Source organism: Choloepus didactylus, chromosome 3, assembly GCF_015220235.1.
Source record: "Choloepus didactylus isolate mChoDid1 chromosome 3, mChoDid1.pri, whole genome shotgun sequence".
Classification (NCBI taxonomy): Eukaryota; Metazoa; Chordata; class Mammalia; order Pilosa; family Megalonychidae; genus Choloepus; species Choloepus didactylus.
Genome location: NC_051309.1, coordinates 1,563,252 through 1,586,049, shown reverse-complemented (window position 1 = coordinate 1,586,049; position 22,798 = coordinate 1,563,252). Strand labels below are relative to the sequence as shown.

At 53.0% G+C, this 22,798-nt stretch overlaps 1 protein-coding gene across 3 annotated transcripts in view; it reads right to left on the bottom strand.

Moving 5' to 3' along the window:
* The window catches only part of UVSSA (UV stimulated scaffold protein A), a 40,782-nt gene extending 18,245 nt beyond the window's left edge, over positions 1 to 22,537 (bottom strand). Inside the window, exons 1-7 of one of the 3 annotated variants that reach the window (XM_037829189.1) lie at positions 22,485 to 22,537; positions 21,253 to 21,352; positions 19,550 to 19,880; positions 8,684 to 8,804; positions 6,283 to 6,630; positions 4,611 to 4,723; positions 3,904 to 4,029 (exon numbers count right to left, since the gene is read on the bottom strand). In XM_037829189.1, the coding sequence (XP_037685117.1) occupies positions 3,904 to 4,029; positions 4,611 to 4,723; positions 6,283 to 6,630; positions 8,684 to 8,804; positions 19,550 to 19,880; positions 21,253 to 21,350 (1,137 nt within the window). In that variant the 5' untranslated portion in view covers positions 21,351 to 21,352; positions 22,485 to 22,537. The other 2 variants (XM_037829188.1, XM_037829190.1) reach the window with 2 other exon arrangements.
* Between the last annotated feature and the right edge of the window lie 261 nt (positions 22,538 to 22,798).

Below are 22,798 nucleotides of genomic sequence, written 5' to 3'. Positions count from 1 at the left end.
TACGCCAGATGCAGAAAACGACCATCTGCCTCAGCCTGACCTTTAACCTTCACAGGTGAAAGAGCAAGTGGCCAAGGTCTCAGGGACCCTGAATGTAGCCTAAGGGGCCAGGAAGGTGCGACTGAGAGGGAGAGGAAGCATGGCTGTGTCACAGCAAAACCAGAGGAGACTTTCCCACCAGATAGCCCAGCTCTCAGCAAGTGGCCTTGGGAGAGGTGAGGCTCGATTTCCTCATCTGCAGAATAGGGGGCAAGACAGAACCCACCTTGTGGGGTCATCTCTGATCACGGGGTGAGCTGTGGGAAGGTGCTGATGCATCGGACAGAGGCTGCCCAGGTATGGGGTGTGGGCCTCAGGCCCTGGGCAGGGAGGGCGAGCTGGTGCCCTCAGAGGGCCCCCCCAGCACAGGGGTACGAGCTCCTGCTCAGCCTGAGGCCACCGCCCAGCTCTCACCCCTTCCAGTCCTTGCCCCTCCACTCCTAGGCTTGAGGTCAGCCCCCCCAGCCCCAAGCCTGGCTTCCAGCCCCCTGCTGACCCCCAGTCCCCTCCCGGCCCCTGGCCCCTCCCTGGGTCAGTTCCCTCCCAGCCACCACACCCCGGTCCCCTCCGGCCCCCGCCCAGTCCCCGTCCCGCTGGTGCACAGCTCGCCTTGGCATGATGGAGGAGGCGCGTCACCTGGCAAGGCCGCCACTGGCAGTGCTGCACTGCAGGCTCCCTGACGACAGTTGATTTAGTTCCCTGCCTGCCGGGAGCTGCCGGCCGCGTTAAACACCCTGTCCCTGGGGTCTCGGCTTCTGTCCTTTTCACCTACAGAAAGCCACATGCACACGGCTCTCACTGCGACAGAAAACTTCCTGCCACAGCACTGTGACAGGAGGTCAGAGGGTGGGGGGCGTGCCACCCTCAGGAAAGTCGCTGGATGCTCGGGGGGCCGGCACCCAGGAGGGGGGGCACTGGGGAGCAAGGGGGTGCTTCCTGGGACCCGGCCCTAGAGGTGGGAGCTCTGCAGGGCAGCTGGCCCAGGAGCCCACGGTGGACCTGGACGGGCAGTGCCTGTTTCGAGAGTGCACTCGGGGTGTCCCACGCCATGCAGGACTTGGCCAGGAGCAGAGAGAAGCCGCGTGGGCGTCTCAGCCTTTTCAACCACAAAGGAAGAACCCCAGTGCCGACAGCACTAGAGACTGATGCTTAAAATTATTTTTTCTGACTTCCTGGTTGGAGGAAAATTAATACTTTGTTAATTGCACAATACAGAATGATCGGTGACCTCAGCTACACAGTTAAGCAGCCAGCGATTTAAAAGTTTCAGAGAGCTTTCATCAGTCTAACGGACGGGCAGCCATGGGTTAGTGCCCCTCCCCAGCGGGCGAGGCTGGAAGCTAAATCTCCCCAATGCGCCTCACATCGATCCACCCGAGATTTATCCCAGCCTCCTGCCACCCGGAACTGAGACAGACTCTATAAAACAAACGGCTAAACATACTTAAACTGGATTAAGTATTTTTTAAAGACAAAACGTCTCTGTCGACAGAGAACACCGCCATGTGGGAACGACGGGGCAGGCAGCTGCAGCTCCCCAGCAGGTTCTGCAGGTGCTGAGGTCGCCAAGCCCCCACCCTCGGTATCAAGGGATGGGTCTGGGGCTTGGGGTCGGGGCCTCTGGGCCCGGGTGGTGACCTGTAAAGTCCTCTTGGTCTCAGCGGCTCACATGTTTGTTGAAAGTTCCAGAACATCTAAATGACGTGTCACTGAATGCAAATCTTCAGCCTGGCCTCTTTCACACGCAGAGTTAACGATGCTGATCCCGCATCAAACGGGGAATGGACTTCATTTGAAAATTAGTGAAGAACAATTCGTCCACGATTTCTAATTAAAATAACTAATTAACACCATCAGCATTGGCCGCCCGCCCACAGCCACCGCAGCTGCTCCAGGAAGCGGCCCCCGCGTCTCTCCAGGCAGCTCCACACTGAGCCAGCAGAGCCAGGTCCCCAGGGGTTCCAGCCCGGAGCCTCCTTTTAAGACCTGCTTGAGGAGCTCTGTCCACCCGACCAGGGGAAGTGTGGACCCCTCCCGGGCAGCCCCCAGCTGCCTGGCCAGTTGCAGGTGGGACGGCGGCCAGAAGGGCAGGGGTCCCCGCAAGGTGCCGCCTCCGTGGCCCCCGGCCCCGCCAAGTCTCGCAGCTGGAAGAGGAGGACTGGCCCTGGTCGCGAACGTCGGGAGACGCCCCTGCCACGACATACAGGTCCCGGGACACACGGGGCCACGGTGCCTCCGGCCGGCCCGGACACGCTGCGTGGCCCTGGGCAGGTGGCACATCCCAGGCCCGGGGAGCGTGGAGTCAGGTGGCCGCCGTGAGGACACGAGCAGATGGAGGCCGCCGCCTGCCCCGTGACCGCCCAGATCCCACACCCAAGGGATGTACTGGGGCAGGCAGCGGCAGGACAGCCGCAATGGGGCTGACTGTGCACATGTGCCCGGCCTGGGGGTCAGGACTGTCACCTGGCCCAGGGCCGCAGCACTGAGCAGGAAGCCCCTCGCTCGGCAGACCCCGCCGCCTGGGCGACTCCAGGGAGCAGCCGGGGTGCCCTCTGCTGGTCGCACCAGGAACTGCGCCCACGGCCCCACGACGCCAGCCAGACCCTGCGGGAACGTCCTACCAGGCAGCCTCGCCGGGCCAGGGTCCTCTTCACTGCAGACTCCAGCCCTTTGAGGCCGTGCTGCCCATGGCCAGGACAAGCAGCCAGGGCTGTGAGGGTGTCTGCACCCCAGTCTGAGCACAGGCACCCCAAGTGCCTCTGTGGTAGGCAGCCGGTGCTCTTGGCTCTGGGTCTGGGGTCCCAAGGAGCTTTGGATTGGGTCTTCTCCACAGGAAACCTGGATTTCTTTTCAGGCAAGAGCTCCCCTTGAAGACATGGAGGGAGTTTAAGTCACCTCTTCTGAGACAGGTGCCTGGAGGCCGCCCACAAGCCGCCCCTGCCTGGCCCCGCCCCAGTCCCCCAACCACAGGCCCCGGACCCTCGGCATGCTCTGCACCCACTGGCTTGGAGGCCAGAGAAGCAGCCGACAGGAGCCCCAGCTGGTGACCCGCGCCCAGCGTTGACGACCCTCCTGGCAGCGTGTCCACAGAGGGCACTCCCAAGAGACGTCCACTCACGGCCGGCCTTGTGCCCCAGGCTGCCGCGGGCCACGCTCCCTCCTGTCACCAAGGGCCCTGCAACAGGGACCCCCATTCCGCCCCAGCCAGGCAGCTCCCGCCTGCGGTGCCCCAGGCTCTGTGCCCAAGGGTGTGGCGGCCTCCCCAGGGTCCTCTGAGCCCCCGCGATCCACCACACCCTGCCGAGGCTCCACCCAAACATGGGTCAGGACATGCACTTCGGTCTGGCTGGGCCGGCTCCCCGTGGGTCCTACTTGGGCCAACCCACGCGGCACAGGGCAGGGCGCCCAGACCTGGAGCCTCCCTCAGCAGGCAGGGTGACCAGCACCCCAGGTCCTCAGCAACTACCGCAATGGCACAAGGCCCCCAATACCCTGCCATGACCTGACGCCTCGGGAGGCCGCGCTGGGATCAGGTCCGCCTGAGGATTCAGGACGAGGCCAGCACACAGCGGCGGGGGCTGCCCAGGACCACAGAACAGGCCTCCATGTCACCCAGGGGCCCCCGTCAGCTCAGAGCTGCTCCTCCTCCTCCGCCGGGGGACCCTTGCTGCTCCCTCCAGCTGGCACCTTCTACCCTGCTTCCCGTGCTCAGCTCCTGTTCTGAGTGAGCGACACTGCCGGCTGACGCCTGGCGCGGGCCCCACGGGTCTTCAGGGGGTGGGTCTGCAGAGGCAGGAGCCCTCCCGTGCCCTGCTGCGGTGCCTCCAAGCCCTTCCCTGTGTCTCCAGCCTGCCGGTCACTCACCGTCCTCTGTACCCCTGCAGGTCCGATGTTGAGGTCCCGGGACTTCCTGACAGCGACGTCCAACTCCGCCTTGAGATCAATGGCGTGCTTCAACCGCTCGTCGTGGATCCCAGCGCGGGTGAACAGCTGTGGGGGATGGGGCGTCACTGCTGCCCCCGGGAGGCCCACGGTCCTGCGTGTCCAGGACCCAGGGACAGAGCTCCCAGGAGGACAGGAGCCCGCCGTCCAGTCACCAGGTCACAGGGGTTCTGAGCCAGCCCCTCGGCCACTGTCTCTACTCACTCCCTCCTGTCGCCCCACAAAGTCCTCGCTACCCAATGCCACACTCATCTCTGCCCCTCACCAGCCGGGGGACCCAGGGTGTCTGATATGGCAACACGATAACAGACGGAGCATCTGTGGAGCTCAGGGAGCCCACGCTGCACCCCTTGCTCCCCAAGCTGCCCCCTGAACCTCAAGCCGCCCCCCTGTATCCCAAGCCACCCCCCACTCCAAGCTGCCCTCTCCTCCCCAAACTGCACCCACCTCCCAAGCTGTCCCTGCTGTTCCATAAGCCACCCTTCCCTGCACCCCAAACCACCCCCTGCACCCCGAGCCGCCCTCCCCTGCAACCTGAACCACCCCCATTCTCTAGGCCACCCTCCCTGCTCCCCCAGCTGCCCCCTGCCCCCTGAACCACCCCTCCCTGCTCCTCGAGCTGCCCCCACCTGCACCCAGGAGCTCGCGGCAGGCAGGAACTTGTTGTGGATGAGCCTGAGGGCGTCGCGGGCAGCATGGACGATGGCACTGTTGTCTTCACTCTCCTGCACCTTCAGGTCATCTGGAATGAAGCACGTGAAGGTCAGAAGGAACACGGACGTGTCCTCCGGCTGATGCTGGGCAGACCAGTGCTGCCAGGGAGACTGCCGCCACCCCCTTGGCACTGAGGACACGGGCACCAGCCATCGGTGGGACCGTCTGTCGGGGGAGAGCCACCGGCCCGCCCTGCAGACACACGGCCACACCTTCCTGCCAAGGGTCAAACTCGGGCCCCGGATCTGGGGGGAGGACCTTCGAGCACACCATGGAAGCCAGGGCCCAGAAAAGGCAGGCGGGGCGCTCGGATGCGATGAAATCTGATGTCGTGAAACGTGGGGCGTCTGTGATACAAACACAAACAGCTAAGCTAAGAAGAGGCCCAATCCCTGGCCCATGGCCAACTCTGCAGCGGAGTCACCATGAGGACCCCAGCCAAACCCACGGACCCCACGACAGAAGACAAGAGACATGCATCCCTGTCCCAGCTTTGTGGTCCATATGTGGGGCCACGTGGGCTGCACGTCACCACCGTGTCTTCACTTCTCCATCGTGCTCATCTCCAGGCAACAGTCAGTGGTGCCCACCCCCAGGGAGCCTCTTTTGTTGCTCAGATGTGGCCTCTCTCTCAGCCCACAAGGCAGGTGAACTCACTGCCCTCCCCACTACGTGGGACCTGACTCCCAGGGGTGTGAATCTCCCTGACAACACGGGACCTGACTCCTGGGGACGGGCCTGGCCCTGGCACTGTGGGATTGAGAAAGTCTTCCTGGACCAAAAGTGGGAAGAGAAATGAAACAAAACAGAGTTTCAGCGGCTGAGAGATCTCAAACAGAGTCAAGAGGTCACTCTAGAGGGCATTCTTATGTGCTATATAGATATCCTGCTGCAGTTTTTAACGTTCTGGAATAGCTAGAAAGAAATACCTGAAACTGCTGAACTGTAACGCGGCAGCCTTGATTCCTGAAGAGGATTGTGTAACTATAGTGTTTACAGTGTGATGGTGTAAACGCAAAAACCTTGCAACTGACTCCCTTTATCCAGTGTATGGACAGATGAATAAAAAAATAAAGACAAAAAATGAATAAACAATGGCGGGGGGATAAGGACTATGGGATGTTTTGGGTGTTCTTTTTAATTCTTATTGTTCTTTTTACCTTTTTTTTGAGAAATGAAAATGTTCAAAAATTGACTGTGGTGATGAATGCACAACTGTGTACTGGTGCCGTGAACCACTGATTGTGCACCGTGGGTGAACGTATGGAATGTGAATAACTCTCAATAAAACTGAATTTAAAAAAAAACGAGTCGATGGTACCTCACCCCTCAAGGCCTCATTTTGATCCTGGCGGGGCCCGAGACCCCAGAGCTGGAGGGACACTGTGTAGCTGGCCCCCACTACCCCCTCGTGCCCCAGCCCTCGCTCCCCCACAGCCTCATGCCCCCCTCCCTCACACAGGCTGTGAAGGAACCGAGGGGAACCCCACCCCGCTTGGCCACACTGCAGCCAAGGCCAGGCCTGCCCCGGGGTCCTGAGCCAGTCGCCAGCCCACGTGATGCCGTGGGGGAGCTGAGGGCCATCACCTGAGGACAGCTCCAGGTCCAGCGTGTACTTGTGTGAGCCCAGCCCGTGGCTCCGGACAAAGTCTTCCTGGTTCTGGTCCTCGTCCTCGCTCTCGTCCTCGGATGGGGCCCCTGCGGCTGCCTCTGGGGGACCCTCCCGGGGTGGCCTCTGCCCCCCGGCCCCCAGATGGTGTGGAAAGGCAGGCAGGTCTTTGCTGCAGCATGGCTGCTCCCCGTCCAGGGAGCTCTTGGTGCTGAGCGGGCTCGGGGGGCGGGGGCTGCCCTCGGCAGGGGCCCAGTCGAACGGCACCAGCAGTCGAAAGCAGCCATCCAGCTCTGTCAGGCAGGCCCTGATTTCTCCAGACATTTCTGCCAAGAGAACCAGAGGCACTGGCTCACTGTGCCCTCCTGGGCCAAATGGCCAAGACACGGAGCCAACTCGGCGAAGGGAGGGGTCACCTTTGGGTGCCCATGAAGGGTGTGAGCCCTCGTGGCCTCCACGGCCCCTCCAGCACATCTGCTGCACCCCCAGGCGGTCCTCCTTCCTCCTCCCCACCACACCATGTCCTGGGGGCTCTTGAACTGCCCAGTGAACTGCGGATCCCCCCACAAGGCGAAGCTGGTCGTAACTGTCAGGTCTGGAGGGCGAGGGCACACCCTGCCTCCCGGCCCGGGACCACAGTCTCCTACAGGATGGCCAACACTGGTGTCCCCCACACGCCCCTTGGGCGGCCTCTACAGGAGCCCCAGAGTGCAGCTGCCCACTCGGGACACCCAGGCCTGGACTGCTCCCTGGGAGGCCGGGCTGAGTGTCAGCAAGAGGCTGAGGATCCGGGGCCAGAGCCTGGTCCTGGGGGGTGGGGGCTGATGCCAGCACAGAAGGCACCCACCAGAAACAGGCCTTGGGCCCCTCTCCACCTCCTGCTGGGGAAGTCACCACTCACGCTCAGCGGCCATCTCCCGGCCTCCTCCTTACTGAGCCATGCCCGCCCCACGGCCTGGGGGAAATGTGAAGTCCAAGGAAAAGGTTGCTAGACCCCAAACCCGGAAACCAGGACCCAGTGGCCAGAGGCTAACCGAGGTGGGGTCCTCAGCCCCTGCGCTGGTTTGGATGTATCATGGCCCCCAAAACACCATTATCAGTGCTGCAATCTTGTGGGGGCAGACTGATTAATCTTTTTGGTTAGGGTGTGAACTTTTGACTGGAAGTTTCCATGAAGATATGACCCACCCAACTGTGGGTGATGACTCTGGATAATTTCCATGGAGGTGTGGCCCCACCCATTCAGGGTGGGTCTGAATTAGATCACTGGGGCCATATAAATGAGCTGACAGACAGAAGGAACTCAGTGTAGCTGTGAGTGACATTTGGAGAGCAACTGAGAGAGACATTTTGGAGACGGCCATTGAAAGCAGACTTTTGCTCTGGAAAAGCTAAGAGAGGACAGACACCCCAAGAGCACCATTTTGAAGAACCACACAGGAACTGAGAGGGGAGCCAGAACACAACCTGAGATCAGCAGATGCCAACCACGTGCCTTCCCAGCTAACAGAGGTTTTCCGGACACCACTGGCCTTCCTTGGATGAAGGTACCCGATTGTTGATGCATTACCTTGGACACTTTGTAGCCTTACAACTGTAACTGTGTAACCAAATAAACCCCCTTTATAAAAGCCAACCCATTTCTGGTGTTTTGCAAATAGGCAGCATTAGCAAACTGGAACAGTGCCCCTCCACCAGGACAGGTCTCCCCTCCCTCAGGAAGCGGGCGGGTGGAACAGCCGCTTCCTCCCCTGCTCCGTGGCCCCCGTGCTGGGTGTGTCAGAGTGCCACCGTCTGCACCAAGTCCCAGGGTGCCCAAGCCCGTGTCCCCTGGCGCCACCTCGCCCCCCCATGCAGCCACCTCTCACAAGAAAGGCTGCTGCCGGGAAGAAAACGGTGGGGGTTTTGGTAGGGGAAGGGATGACCAAGAGCAAATGGGGGCAGTGAGGTGAGTATTCTAGAGGGTCTCAGCTGGGCCAGGAGGCTTGGACCCCCACCCAGATGCCCTCCGCCCTCACCCTCCGCCCTCCTCTCCGAGGGCCTCCCTCACTGTCCCTCCCTTGAGCTCCGTTTCCTGACTGCCACAGCACCCCCACCAGCTTGCCCTCCATCACCCCACATCCATGTCCAGTGGTCCCTCAGGGGGTGGCCATCCACAGCATCACCACCAGGAGGTGCCCCCCAGGCAGAGAAGGTCCTGGGGACAGGCCTGGGTCTGGGCTAAGGGCAACCGCACCGAGCCCCACACCCGAGCAGTCTGGGCCCAGCCTGTCTGTCCTCAGGGTCCTGTGACTGGAAGGAAGGACGGATGAGATGCAAGGACAGGCTCTGCCGTGAGGCGGCTGCAGGGAGGAGCACACCTGAGACCCAGCAACTCACCTTTCATCCCCCGCTCGGCATGCCCGGCTCGCTCTTTGTAGATAGCGTCCAGGCGCTTTCGCTTCTCCTCTTCTCTCTTTCTTTCAGCAACGGTCCTGACGTTCACGTCCTGGAAATCCACCTGAGAAATCGAGAGTCAATATGAGGCCTGTCTTTAAAGAGCACAAAGAAAGTAAAGTAAAAACTCGCCGAAGCTGTTGGGCCTGCCCCGACCAAGGGGGTGGAGAGGGAGGCCCCTGGCTCCATCCCACACGAAGTTTATACAGCAAACAAGAGCTGGAAGAACCATCTTTTCCAAAGCTCCAGAAACAGATGCCGGGTTGAAGTAACAGGGCAAGTGCCGAAACAAGCAAAGGCGGCTTTAAAGCAGCAGAACTGCGTGATGCCCGTGCCGACCCTGCTCCACCCCCAGAGCAGCAGCACGTACGAGCGCACACCTGGGCCAGCCTGTCCGGTGCCAGCGGAGGGAGTGAACCAAGGCACCGCGCGCAGGTGTGCTGTCCGGGAATGTGCCCCACCCTTAGAGATGGCTCGCAGAGCTACCCGCGAAGTGCCACGGGGAGCAGCCCCATCGCGGAGGCCCGCAGCGTGACGCCCGGAACACGAAGATCACTGTCCCGGGGAAAAGGAGACACTCGGCTCTGAACCCACGGGAACAGGCCACGCACACGTGCCAAGGAAGACACGCGCACAAAGGACCAGGGAGGCCGAGGCGTTGGCCCCAGGCTGTTCTCCGGACTCACCGCGTGGACGAGCTCTGAAAGAAGGCACTCCACAGGCCAAACGCAAACACTGGGAGACACCCTCTTTCTTTCCTTTCTGTTTTTTTCTGTTTGTACATTCCTGACATTCAAGGAGAGCTGCATCAACACTAGCAGGACAGAAGCTTAAGAAACAGATGCCTCAGAGTCTAAATTCCGGTGATAAAATATCAGAATATCCTGGTTGCAACAAAAGATCACAAGATATAAAAAGAAATAGGAAAAAAAAGAGAAAATAAAAAGAAATAGGAAGTGATGGCCCATGTAAAGGAGATTAAAGCTTTAGAAACCATCACAGACCTGGGGCGATGCAGACCCAGACCTAAAAAATGGTTCTGAATACGCTCAAAGAGCTAAAGGAAAATGGACAAAGAACTAAAAGAAATAAGGAAACTGACAGATGAACACAAGGAGAAATCAATAAAGAGAGAAAAATCTTGAAAAATAACTAAACAGAACTGAAGATCACCGTAACAGAAATAAAAAATTCCCCAGAGAAGGTCAACAACACACTGGAGCCGGCAAAAGAAATAACCAGGGCACATGAAGAGAAGACAATTTAAACAAGAAAAGAGGAGATCGAACAGTGCCTGAGGGACCTGTGGGGCGCCAGAAAACATCGATATGCACATGGGAGTCCCAGGAGAAGAGAAAGGGAAGAGAGAAACTCAAGGGAACAGTGGCTGAAAACTTCCCCAAATTTTATGAAAGACATGAATATACACCACACTCTCCAAACAGAATGAATCCCAATAAACCTACACCAAGACATATCATCATCAAACTGCTGAATATAAAAGATAAATAGCAATGCGTTGTGGACAGAGAGCCTCAGTAAGAGTAGGAGCCAACTTCTCATCAGAAAGCATGAATGCCCAAAGTCAGTGGGATGGCACATTCAGTGTTGAATGGAAAAAACAGCCAACCAAGAATTCTATGTCAGGCAAAACTGTCTTTCAAAAACAAGGGAGAACTCACTCTCTGCCCCTCTTGGCTCCTGAGAAGACAGCGGCGCAGCCGCCCAAGTCGGTGCTGTTGGTATGTCTGGGTAACATTTGTCCATCACCCACTGAAGAAGCAGTTTTCAGAAAACTTGTAATTGATCAGAATATTTCAGATCATTGGAGGATAAGACACTGCCGCAACATCCACTTATGAGATAGGAAACCCTCCTGATTATCAAGGTCAAAAACTGCATGAAGAAGCATGATATTCCTACGAATCACGTGGCCCGGCAGGTTACCAAAGGAGACTTTGCCACACTTGATTATCTACTGTGTACGGATGAACGCAATCTGGGAGACCTGACTAGAGAAGGCAGTGAAGTTAAAAACTGCAAAGCGAAAACTGAACTACTTGGGAGCTTTGATCCACAAACACCACCTAATACTGGAGATCCCCATTACAGGAGGGACTCCGACTCGGAGACCGTGGACCAGCCGTGCGCTAGGGGCTGCAAAGCCCTTTCCGGGGAGTCGCAGTAACACTGCGTCCACCACTGCTGAGGGCCAACAGTGATCCACATCTTCAGCGATGTTCCAGGCTTTTCAGTCAATCGGTGTGTTAAAGTGTAATGCTTCATAGCTCATGGCCACAACTTTTTTCTCAATTGACTTACTGTTTTTTATCTTAAAAAACAATTGTAGCTGGAGATCAATGTTGTGTTTGGCAGAACAATTAATAAAAATCTTTGATTCAGATAGTTTATGGGGTACATTAAATGTTCTTAAACAAACTGGGGTCAGTTTTGCTAAACCCCAATTACAAAGTAGTGGAACAAACAAAATAGTAAAACCACAAAATATGTTTTGTGTGTATTTTGTAACAATCATTTCTTTCCAGTGTTTAACCTTAAAGTACTAATCCCATGATGGCTAGCATCCTAATATGCTTAATAAGTGATTAAAACATCACATTCAGGCTCAAGTCAGTATCTGAGCTCACTGAGACTTAAATACTTTACCTCTTTATCAGGTCGCTATGTGTAACTTGATGGACAAATGTCCTCTATCCACCTACACTACCTCTCTTCTTACCCCAGGGCCTTTTATTGAGTTAGAAATCCCTAGTCATAGGGTTCACAACCTTGATAGGAAGTATTCTGATTCACACACACCCAGAGTGCACACTTGTATGTCAGAAGGACAGGAAACAGAATGATTCATGGAATAAGTCTTTAGCATTATCCTTAATTTTTGCTTATCTAGTTTATTTCATGAGGCAGTCAGTTTTTTGCTCCCATTTTGACCACCTTGCCTCTGAAAATTTATATCCAGAAAAGACACTGTATGTGGTTTCATCTTATGTTCACTTTGACAAATGTGTCTGTTTTAAATGCACATATAACCCAAATGTCAAATACTACATATCGGGTTAGATGGGGAAAATGTAGTTCAAAAAGCTGGAAAAAGAGAATACTGTTATGTTGAAGTCCTTAAATAATATGTTGTGTTCTTTTATTACTGTTTCATTTACAGGAGAAAACAGGCAATTTCTGTGTACTTTGAGATAACTGTAATTTCAAATTCATTTAGATATATATCAGAAAAGGTTGTTTTCAAAATAAACTGGGAAGTATAAAAATAAAATTATAAAAAAAACAAGGGATAAAAATTAAACTAAACTAATTTTTTAAAAAACAATTAAAAAAAGAAAAAGAAAAACCCACATAAATAAATAAATAAATAAATATGAGCGAGAAATTAAGCCATTCCCAGACAAAGGATGAGGGTGCTGTCACCACTAGACCAGCCCTAGAAGAAATGCTAAAGGAGGTTCTTCAGGTGGAAAGCAAAGGACACAAGACAACAGATCAAAGCCACACAACAAATAAAGCTCTCCAGCAAAGATAATGAAATGGGTAAATATAAATGTCAATGCTACTGTATTTTTTATTTGCAATTCCACTTTTTCCTTCCTACAGGACCTAAAATGCAAGTGCGTAAGAAATAATGATACATCCATGGTTTTGAACATACAATGTATAAATGTGTAATCTGTGACAAGAACTACACGAAGTGTGGGGATCAGAAGGATATAGGAACATAGACTGTGTAGCTACTGAAGTCCCTTTGGTAACAAACAAACAAACAAATAAGGACTCTACATTTATGCCCCATGGTAAACACAAAGGAAACATCAGAAAAATATGCACAAAAGGGATGAGAAAGGTTCCTAAAGGGCTCACTACAGAAGATCAACTAAATACAAAAACAGGCAGTAAAAAGAACTCAGGGATAAAAAAGATATGACTCCAAGAACCACAGAGCAAAATGGCAGAAGAAAGTCCTGCATTATCAGTAGTTACTGTAAATGTAAACAGGTTAAATACTCCAACAAAAGACAGAGATTGGCAGAATGGATAAAAAAAATGACCCAGCTATATGTTGCTTCTGAGAGACTCCCCTTAAACCTGAATACACAAATAGGGTGAAAGTGAAACGATGGAAAAAAGTACTCCATACAAACAGTAATCAAAAGAGAGAAGGAACAGCTAAACTGATAGCAAAGTAGACTTTAAGTCAAAAACTGTTAAAAAAAACAAAACAAAACAAAAAGCCAGAAAAACGAGGGCACTATATACTGATGAGTCAATTCATCAAGAACATATATAATGATTATCAAAAACAGAACCCCAAAGGAAGCAAACACTGTAAGAATTTAAGGGAGAAACAGATGGCTCTACTTTAGTAGTAGACTTCAATACACACTTCCAATAATGGATAGAATATCTAGACAACAGATGAATGAGGAAATAGAGGACATGAACAGCTGATCAACCAACCGGACCTAGTAAACACACACGGAACGCCTCACCCAGCAACAGCAGAGTGCACATTCTTCTCGAGTACACAGGGATCATTCTCTATGACAGACCATATGCTGGGTCACAAATCAAGTCTCCATAAATTTTAAAAGACTTGAAATCACACAATGTATCTTCTCTGACCTCAGTGGAATGAAGCTAGAAATCAATGACAGAGGGGGAACTGGAAAATTCCCAATATATGGAAATTAAACAATACAACTGAAAACACCAACGGGTCAAATAAGGAATCACAGTGAACTTAGGAAACATCAGGAAATGAATAAAAACTAGAACACAATATACCCCAACTTATGGGATACAGCAAAGGCAGTGCTCAAAGGGAAACCTTTAAAGCTCTAAATGCTCACATTCAAAAGATCTCAAATCAGTAACCTACCTCACACCTGGAGAAACAAGAGAAAAGAGCAAAGAAAATCAAAAGCGATCCAAAGGCAGATACGAATGTATTAGCACATACAGCAACTGTTTAAAGAAAGCTGAAAGGGAGCCCAGACTTCAATTGGAGACGTGGGTGAACCGGACCTGGTGAGCACTAGGACGGATCGGGCCGGCGGGTGAAGGTCGACGTTGGCTGTGTGTTTTGGAACTTTGGCTTCCATGTGACACCAAGGGAAGAGATGTTTGTTTTGTGCAGGATCTATATTTTCTAAACAATTTAACTTGTACAGTCAGTTTGTTCAAATACCATGATTTCATGGAGCTTGGGTGGGGGGTGGGGTCTGGGGGGTTTGTATAGGTTGATGTGAAATAGCAATGTATCCGAGTAGTTTGGGCAGAGAATAAAAACAGGTATGTGGGGCCCCCTGAGGAGCTGGGGCAAGATGTGGGGGTGCTGGGCTTCCTCACTTGGATTGTTGTCAGTGTTCTCACAGGCACTGAGGACTGACGGTTTGGGTGCCAAGCCCCCTGTTCTGGGGTTTGCCCTTTTAGGGCTTGTTGCTGCAGGGGAGAGGCTAGGACTGCTTGTGGTTATGTCTGGGAGTCTCCCCCTGGGTGTCTCTTTGCTGCTCGGACGTGGCCCTCTCTCTCTAGCTGAGCCAGCTTGGTGGGTGGACTCGCTGCCCTCCCCCCGGCCTGGGACCTGAGTCCCAGGGGTGGAAATCTCCCTGGCAGTGCGGGATATGGCTCCGGGGGAAGGGTCTGGACCCAGCGTTGTGGGATTGAGGGCATCTTCCTGACCTTAAGGGGGATGCAAGGTGGGGCAAAGCGGAGTTTCACCGCCTGGGGGATTTCGGGTGGGGTCGAGAGTTCACTCTGGTGGATGTCCCTGTGCACTGTATGGATGGCCCCTCCTGGGTTTTAGTGTGTCAGAATGGCTGGAGGTAGGTGCCCGAAGCTGTCGGGCTCCAGCCGGTGACCCTGGCTCTTGAGGACGATTGTGTGATGGTGCAGCTTATGGTGGGTGGTGGTGTGGCTGTGGAGACCTCGTGGGTCACACTCTCTCTGTCCGGTGTGCAGATGGATGGGTGGAAAAACGGGGACAGAAACTAGATGAAAAATGGGGTGGGATGGGGGGAATGATTTGGGTGTTCTTTCTTACTTTTGTTTTTATTCTTATTCTTTCTGGTATAGGGAAGATGTGCAGGAATAGATTGGGGTGATGAGTGCACAACTGTATGATGGTGCTGTGAACAGGTGGTTGTGTACCGTGGATGACTGTGTGGTGTGTGGATGTATCTCAATGGAACTGAATTAAAAAAAAAAAAAAAAAGTGAGCCGAAGGAGGGAAATAGTAAAGATTAGAGTGGAAAGAAGTAAGAATGGAAAAACAATAGAGAGAATAAACAAAACCAAAAGTTGATTCTTTGAAAAGATCAATAAAATTGACAAACTTTAGCTAGACCGACAAAGAAAAGAACAGAAAGGAAACAAATAACAAAAATCAGAATGAAGGGGAACTATTACTACTGAAGTTACCGAAATAAAAAAGATTATAAGATATCATGAACAATTGTACACTGACAAATTAGACAACCTAGATGAAATGGACAAATTCCTAGAAACACATAAACTACCTAAATTGACACAAAAAGAAACAGAAGATCTCAACAGACTAATAGCAAGTAAAAAGACTGAATCAGTAATCAAAAACTTCCCAATCAAGAAAATCTAAGACCAGACGCTTTCACGGGTTAATTTTACCATACACTCATAAAAGAATTAACACCAATCCTTCTCAAACTCTTTAAAAAATAAAAAATAAAAGGAGGGAACACTTCCTAATTCATTCTGTGAGGGCAGTATTACCTGATACCAAACCCAATTAAAGACAGCACAAGAAAAGAAAATTTCCCTTATGAATATAGATGGAAAAATCCTCAACAGAATACTAGCAAATCCAATCCTACTGCAGGTTGAAAGGATTATCCACCATATAAAGAGGGATTTATCCCAGGAATGCAAGGGTGGTTCAATACACGAAAATCAACCAATGTAATATACATGACAGAATTAATAAAATGAAAGAAAATAACCCCAGAATTATCTCAATTGACACCGAAAAGGCATCTTAAAAAATTCATCAACTTTTCTTGATTAAAAAAAGTGCTGAGAAAAATAGGAATACAGGAGAAATTTCTCAACATGATAAAGGGCATTTATGAAAAACCCACACAAGTGTAAATATCATACTCGATGGTGAACTACTGAAAGCTTTTCCCCTAAGATCAGGAGCAAGACAAAGATGCCTGTTCTCGCCATTACTACTCAACACTGTTCTGGAAGTGCCAGCAGAGCAACTGGGCAAGAAAAAGAAATAAAAGGCATCCAAATTATGAAGAAAGAAAGAAAACTATCTCTAGTCACAGATGACATGATCTTAGGTATCTATAATCCTGAAAAATCATATGAAAGCTACTACAGCTAATAAATGAATTCAGCAAAGTGGCAAGGTAAAAGATCAACATGCAAAAATTAGTGGGGTTTCTAACACCAGCTATGTACAATCTGAAAAGGAAATTTTTTTAAAACTCCCATTTCAACAGCAACTAAAATAAAATACCTAGGAATAAACATAACCAAGGATGTGAAGGATTTGTAGTCAGAAAACTAGGAAGTATTACTGAAAGAAGTTAAAGGAAACCTATAAATAGAAAGATATGATAAGCTCATGAACTGGAAGACTTAATATCCAATACTACCCAAAGTGATTTAAAGATTTAAAGTAATAAAAAATTCCAACAGCCTTCTTCACAGAAATGGAAAAGCTAATCATCCAATTCATATGGAATTGCAAAGGACCCCAAAACAGACAAAAAGAACTTGAAAAAGAAGAACAAAGTTGGAAGACTCATTCAAGATATCAAAACGTATTACAAAGCTACAGTCATCAAAACAGTGTGGTGCTGGCACAAGGACTGGCATATACACCGACGTAACAACTGACAGTACAGAAACAAACCCGCATCTCCACAACCACCTGATTCTTTACAAGGGGGTGAAGTCCATTCAGTGGGAAATGAGTGGTTTTGGCACTGGAAATCCACACGCAAAAAGGCATAAGTGGACTCCTACCTAGACCATACACAAAAGTTAATTAATTCAAAATGGATCAGCAACCTAAATGTAAAAACTACAATTATAAAACTCTTAGAATAAAACAAGGGAAATATATTCAGGACCTTGTAGCAGGCCACTGATTCTTAGATTTTACACAAAAAAGCAGAGCAACAAAAGAAATAAGAGATAAACTGAACATCAAAATTTAAAACTTTTGTGCATCCAAGGACACTACCAAGAAAGTGAAAAGACAACCTACAGAATGGGAGAATATATTTGGAAACCATGTATCTAAAAGGATTTAATATCCAAAATATACGTATGTTTAAAAAAAAAAGGAACTCTTGCAACTCAACAACAAAAACACAAACAACAAAGGATCACTGAATAGACATTTCTGCAAAGCAGATATACAAATGGCCACTGAGCCAATACTGAAGTGCAAATCAAAACTACCACGAGGTACCCACTAGAATGGCTATTATTAAAATGACAAAAGAACAAATTAAAAAGTGCTGGTGAGATACAGAGAAACGGGAACCCTGGTACGTTGCTGGTGAAGATGTGAAATAGGCAGCCGCCATGGAAGACGGTTTGGTTGTTCCTGGGAAAGTTAAATATAGGACCCAAAGTCCCACCCATGAGCACCGAGGGGGGGATGCACGTGTGCAACCTGATGTACACAGCAGCACGGCTGCTGCACACCAGGGCCGAGAGGTGGAGGCAGCCCGAGCACCATCAGCAGAAGGCGGAGAGCCACAGTGGGGCCCGCCACGGTGCACCGCGCAGCCCCGAGGAAGGGCATGCGGGCACACACCACCACGCGGACCGAAGGCAGGCAGGCACCGAGGGACAGAGGAATGGTTCCACTTACCCGAAAGGGCTAGAAATGCCAACTCACAGAGACAGAAAGCGGAGCACAGGGTTCCGTGGGTTGGGGAAAGGCAGTGGGGGGGAAGGGGAGGGCTTCTGTAGAGGGGAAGGCAGAGTGCTGGAACTGGCAGGAGTTGAGGGCGGCACGGCACAGGGAGGGTGAGGAGCCCGCTGGGTGGTGTGCTTGGGAGGGGCTGGGATGGCCAAGTTCACGTTTTACGTGTTTTCACAATTCAAACAATAAAAGAGAGAGCGAGAGACTAAATACATAATGACAATCAAAAGCTATCCATGATACTGGACTGGAACTAAAAATGGAGGGACATATGGAAAAACTGGAAAATAGACAGCTATATATAAATGTTAAATTTCTTGAACGCGATAAGTGCACTTAAGGCCACATGAGTGAATATCCTCATACTTAGGCAATGCACCTGGCAGGATTACATGTTCAACGGGTCGATGTCTGCAACCACTCTCAAGGGTTTAGAGACAGCTAAATGAACAGACAGACAGATGGAGAGATGGACGCATGGACAGATGGATAGACAGAATAATATGGCAAATGGGGCAAAATGCTAAAAATTGGTGGATTTGGACATCTGGGGGGCATGTTGGAGTTCTCTGTATGGAATCTGAGTTAGTTTTCCAACTGTCCTATAAAAGTTTGAAATCATTTCAAAACAAACTTTTTAATATAGGTCTCATAGAAGATTCACCAGCATCAGTACATGACTGAGGTCTCTACGATTTTTTGTTAAGTTCATGGCATTTTAAAACAGAAGGAAACGCACGTTAACCCTGATGTTTAGTCCCTGGAAAGAAGGCAGCAGCAGCAGCTACCTTAGAATAAAGAGGCAGAACTTACAAAAAGGAGGAAGGAGCTTGTCTGCACAGGCGACCTGGCAGGGCCCATGTGCTGAGGCCCCACGGGGAGGGAGGAGGAGGTGAGAGCAGGCACTCACCCATGAGGGGTGCCAGGTCAGGGGTCATAGCGGCTAACCCTCGTGGAGGCCGTGGGCATCAGCCAGCACCAGAGCCCGTGGCGGATCCAGGTGGGAGTAGAAACTGCAAGGCTGTGTGGCTACAAGTCCAGGAATCCACAGTCAAAGAGAAGGACCGTGCTCGGAAAGCTCAAGTCTACTCGTGTGTGTGGTGGGGGGTGCACAGGGTGACTGACTGCCCCCACACTGAGCCCACTGGCTCTGCCCCATCCCCGCACACGTGCTGCTGTGCCCCCCACAGCTGCCCTTCCTCTCAGGAAGCCCCCGGACACCTGCCCCCACAGCTCTCTGGAACCTCACTGGCCACCACCCCATCTGCTGACTCCGCCTGGAGAGGGTAGACTAGGGTCCCCCCAAAATTCACATTCACAAGAACCTCAGAAAGGGGCCTTATTTGGAAACAGGGTCTTTGCAGATGCAATCAGTGAAGACAAGGGCATCCGGATGAGGGCAGCCCCTGACCGGCGCCTGTCTCTTCATAACAGGAGACAGAGGGAGGCACGGGGGAGGTGGATGACGTGACAGCAGTGGTGCTACAAGCCGAGGGCCACCAGGGCCAGACCCTCCCTGGAGCCTCTGCAAGGGACCAGCCCTGCCACCACCTTGGTTTGGACCTATGGCCTCCAGAACTTCATCCGCAGCCCCGGGTCTGCACCATCCTCTCCCACAGCTGGGGCCACGGCAGCAGCAACTCTTTTCCCCGCCGCAGTGCATTCCCCAGTGCACCATCAGGAGCCTTGTTAGAGCATGTCTGACGAGAAGTTTCTGGCCAGGGAGCGTGGAGTCCCGCCACCCCACGGTGGAGACAACGAGGTGCAGGCCATGCTCACGGGCTCACCACACTCAACATGGAGCACACTGCCCTCCCGCCTGTGCTCCTCGTGGTGCAAGACCCACCCACCTTCTTGTTGTGTTGCAAGAAGTGGATGCCCAGGGCCAGCTTCTTGTAGGCCTCGCCATACCTCTCGCTCCAGCCCATGACGGCCCGGGCGGCGGCCTGCCTTAGCCTCTGCGCGGCCTCCCGGGGCGGGGGCAGGGGCCGCACGTGGTCCGTCCCCAGCGTGAGCTCCAGGAGCTCCTGGAAGCTGGACACAACCAACATCCTGAATTGGTGCGACCTGGTGAAGAGCTCGTCAACGACGTGGAAGGCAGAGAGGCGGACCTCGGCGTGCTCCACACTCAGCTGGGTCATCAGAAGGCGGTGGGCCTGGCGCAGCTGCTCCAACGACGACCTGGGGGCACGGGCAAGGGCAGGGCGTCAGCACTTTCTCCCCAAACTGAGCAGATGCTCTCTGAAGGTGGACACTTTGTTCACACACAGACAGACCGCTGGCCGGCCCCTCTTCCAGGACAGTGTCGGCGAACCCCTGCCCATGGGCCAGATCCAGCCACTGCCAGTTTTTGTATGGCCCAAAAGCCTAGAATGGTTTTTACATTTTTAAATGGTTGGGGAGAAAAATCAAAATAGTAACGCTTTGTAACAGGTGAAAATACAGGAAACACAAACTAGATAAAACTCTTAAATAAAGTTTCACTAGGACCCAGCCCATTTGCTTACAAGTCTGTGGCTGCTTGCAGAGACTAGAGCACCTGCCCTAGAGATCTCCTGGCCCACGGGGACTAAAAGATTTGCTTTCTGGCTGTTTATAGAAAGGTTTGCCGAGGGCTGTCTCGTGTACCAGAACTGTTAGCTGGGCACGTGGCACTCAAACAGAGGCCCTGCCCCTCACCCTCCCTGCAGCCATGGAAGGGACAGAGCCATGGAAGTGCTGGGAGCCTGTGTCAGGAGGGAGCTGGTGCACAGGTGCAGCCCCTCTGCTGCTTCTTACCCTCTTCCCAAATACTGACCCCCCGTATAGACTACTGTTATCTGGGGCTTTCCTGCGGCGTGCAGCTAAACCAGATCAGAGCCTCAGTTACTGCTCAAAACACGAATACTCCATCCCTTAAATAATCACCCACGATCTCTTGTTTCAAAAGTGCAGACCACAGAGTAACCAGCCCTCAGCCTGCATCAGAAGGAAAGAATTCCCTCCTCCAAGTCCCTGGCCATCTGACAGCAAAACCTCCACGCCAGTGCGTTCTCTGAGAGAAAGGCAAACGGACACATCCTAGTGGTCCAGACACACAGCTCCTGCCCAGCCAGCAAGCAACCTGTCCTTCTGTGACCTCTGACCTTCTTCCCCTCACGTGCCGACAGCAGAGGTGTATGCTCACCTTTAAGCGTATGTGTACACTGGAGAACGCAGAAGTTATGTACACAACCCTTCTCACACATGCACATGTGGAGGATCACTCAGGGATGACAATTGCAGAGTCCTAACGTGCTGTCCCCCATGTGGCACACACCCCTCCACAGACCACCTCCCCAAAACACGACTGCAGGTCAAGGGGCTGGGCAGTGCAGTGCCCAGGGAAAATGATAGCAACGTGCGTGTTCCTCCCCGTGTGCTTCCCAGGTAAGGCAACTGTGGAGGGGTGACCGGGGGTGGCTGAGGCAAGTGGGTCAGAGGCAAGCCCCAGGAAAGCCCCACAGTCTCCCAGGTATGTCACGGACCCTCTAGGCCACTCAGTCCCGATGAAATGCTGAACCTTAAGACATACTTGCAAATTTTCTTCAGTTCTTTCATTTTCTCAGGATTCAACTGGGATTCTCCTGAAGTCGTGAGCTCTTCTACCAACACTGAAAGTTTCTGATCCATATCTAGGAATATGTAATACAGAGATGCCAAATTACACTCTAGTACTTGACAGTTCATGGTTTTACTAAAAAGTGTTTACTGAGCTCCATATAGGCCAAGCCTTCCAGAGGGGCCTCGAGGGGCAGGGGGCGGGTACTGCCTGGGAGAAAACACCCCTGGGAAATATAAAAATTCAAGGTGATATTCGGGGTGAGGCCAACAACAGCGTTTTGCTGGTAATTAGGGAAAGCTCTGGAGCCTTACCACCACAAGTCTGGGGGATGCAGCAACTCTCGGAGTTTGGCAAAGCATTTAGACATATTAAAAGAATGAATATATATAACTTTAAAATTACACCTCAACTAGATTTTCCCAATGTATTTGATGCCCCTGCCAATATCCTTCACCTGCATTCCACAGGGCAGCCTCTGGGAAGGCTACAGGGGCGGGAGGAGCTCACGAGGCCAGGTTCAGCGCTAACAGAGGCAGGGCGACCCAAGGCGCCATGCTGGGCGCGCGCTTGTTGCAGGTAAGCAAGGTTAGGGGCCGCAGGGGAGAGGCCGAGCCCCCGGGAAGGCAGCAGGTATCGAGACTGGGGCGGCTCGGGACACTGCTGCGGAGCCGAGCCGCCTTCGGTGGACGCGGAGCCGCCATAGGCTGAGCTGGAGCCCGAGGCGATCAGGCGCCGCGGATCCAGAGCAACCCCCGGACGCTCCCAGCCCGGCTCCTTAAGAGACCCCCAGACAGAAAAGACCGCAGACGCCGCAAGCGGGCGGGCTGCAGAGGAGCGAAGGGCCCCGCGCCTCCTCGCCGCGGCCACCTCCCCGGTCTCCCGGACACACGAAGCTGGGGGCCGTTTCACACTCAGAAAACCAACCAAAGACGCGCGGAGAGTGACGTTTATTGTCACTGAAACTGTAACTTCACGGCGCGAACCCCGACGGGCACCGCGGCAGGCGGCGGTGACAGAGACGCGCCCCCCCGAGCTCCCCGGGCGCGTCTCCCGCGGGGCTCCTCCGTCCCCACGGGCGCCCCAGCTCGCGGAGCGGGTGGCTCGGGAGGGAGCGCGCCCCGGGGCCGCGGACCCGAGCGGGGAGGCTGGGGTCCGGGCCCGGCGCAACCCCCGCCCGCCAGTGCGGCGACAGCGGCACCTACCGAGCGACTCAGCCGCTCCTCGCCCGCCCCTTCCGGCGGGGCCTAACCTCGGTTCACGTGCTCCAGAGCTCTGCAGCCATTGGCCCGCTCTAGCCCGGACGTACGTCAGCACGGCGACGACGGCTTCCACAGCGCGACGCGGCCCTCCGGCTCTCGTCACGCCCCTTCCGGCGGGGACCCCGCCCCGCCTTTCGTCACGTGCCTCCCAGCTCAGCAGTCAGTGGCCCGCCGGGGTCGGGTCGGCGCAGACGCAGGCCGGGTGAACGCGGTGACGGAGGCGCGCTCCCGGCGAGGCAGGGGCGGGGGGAGACGGC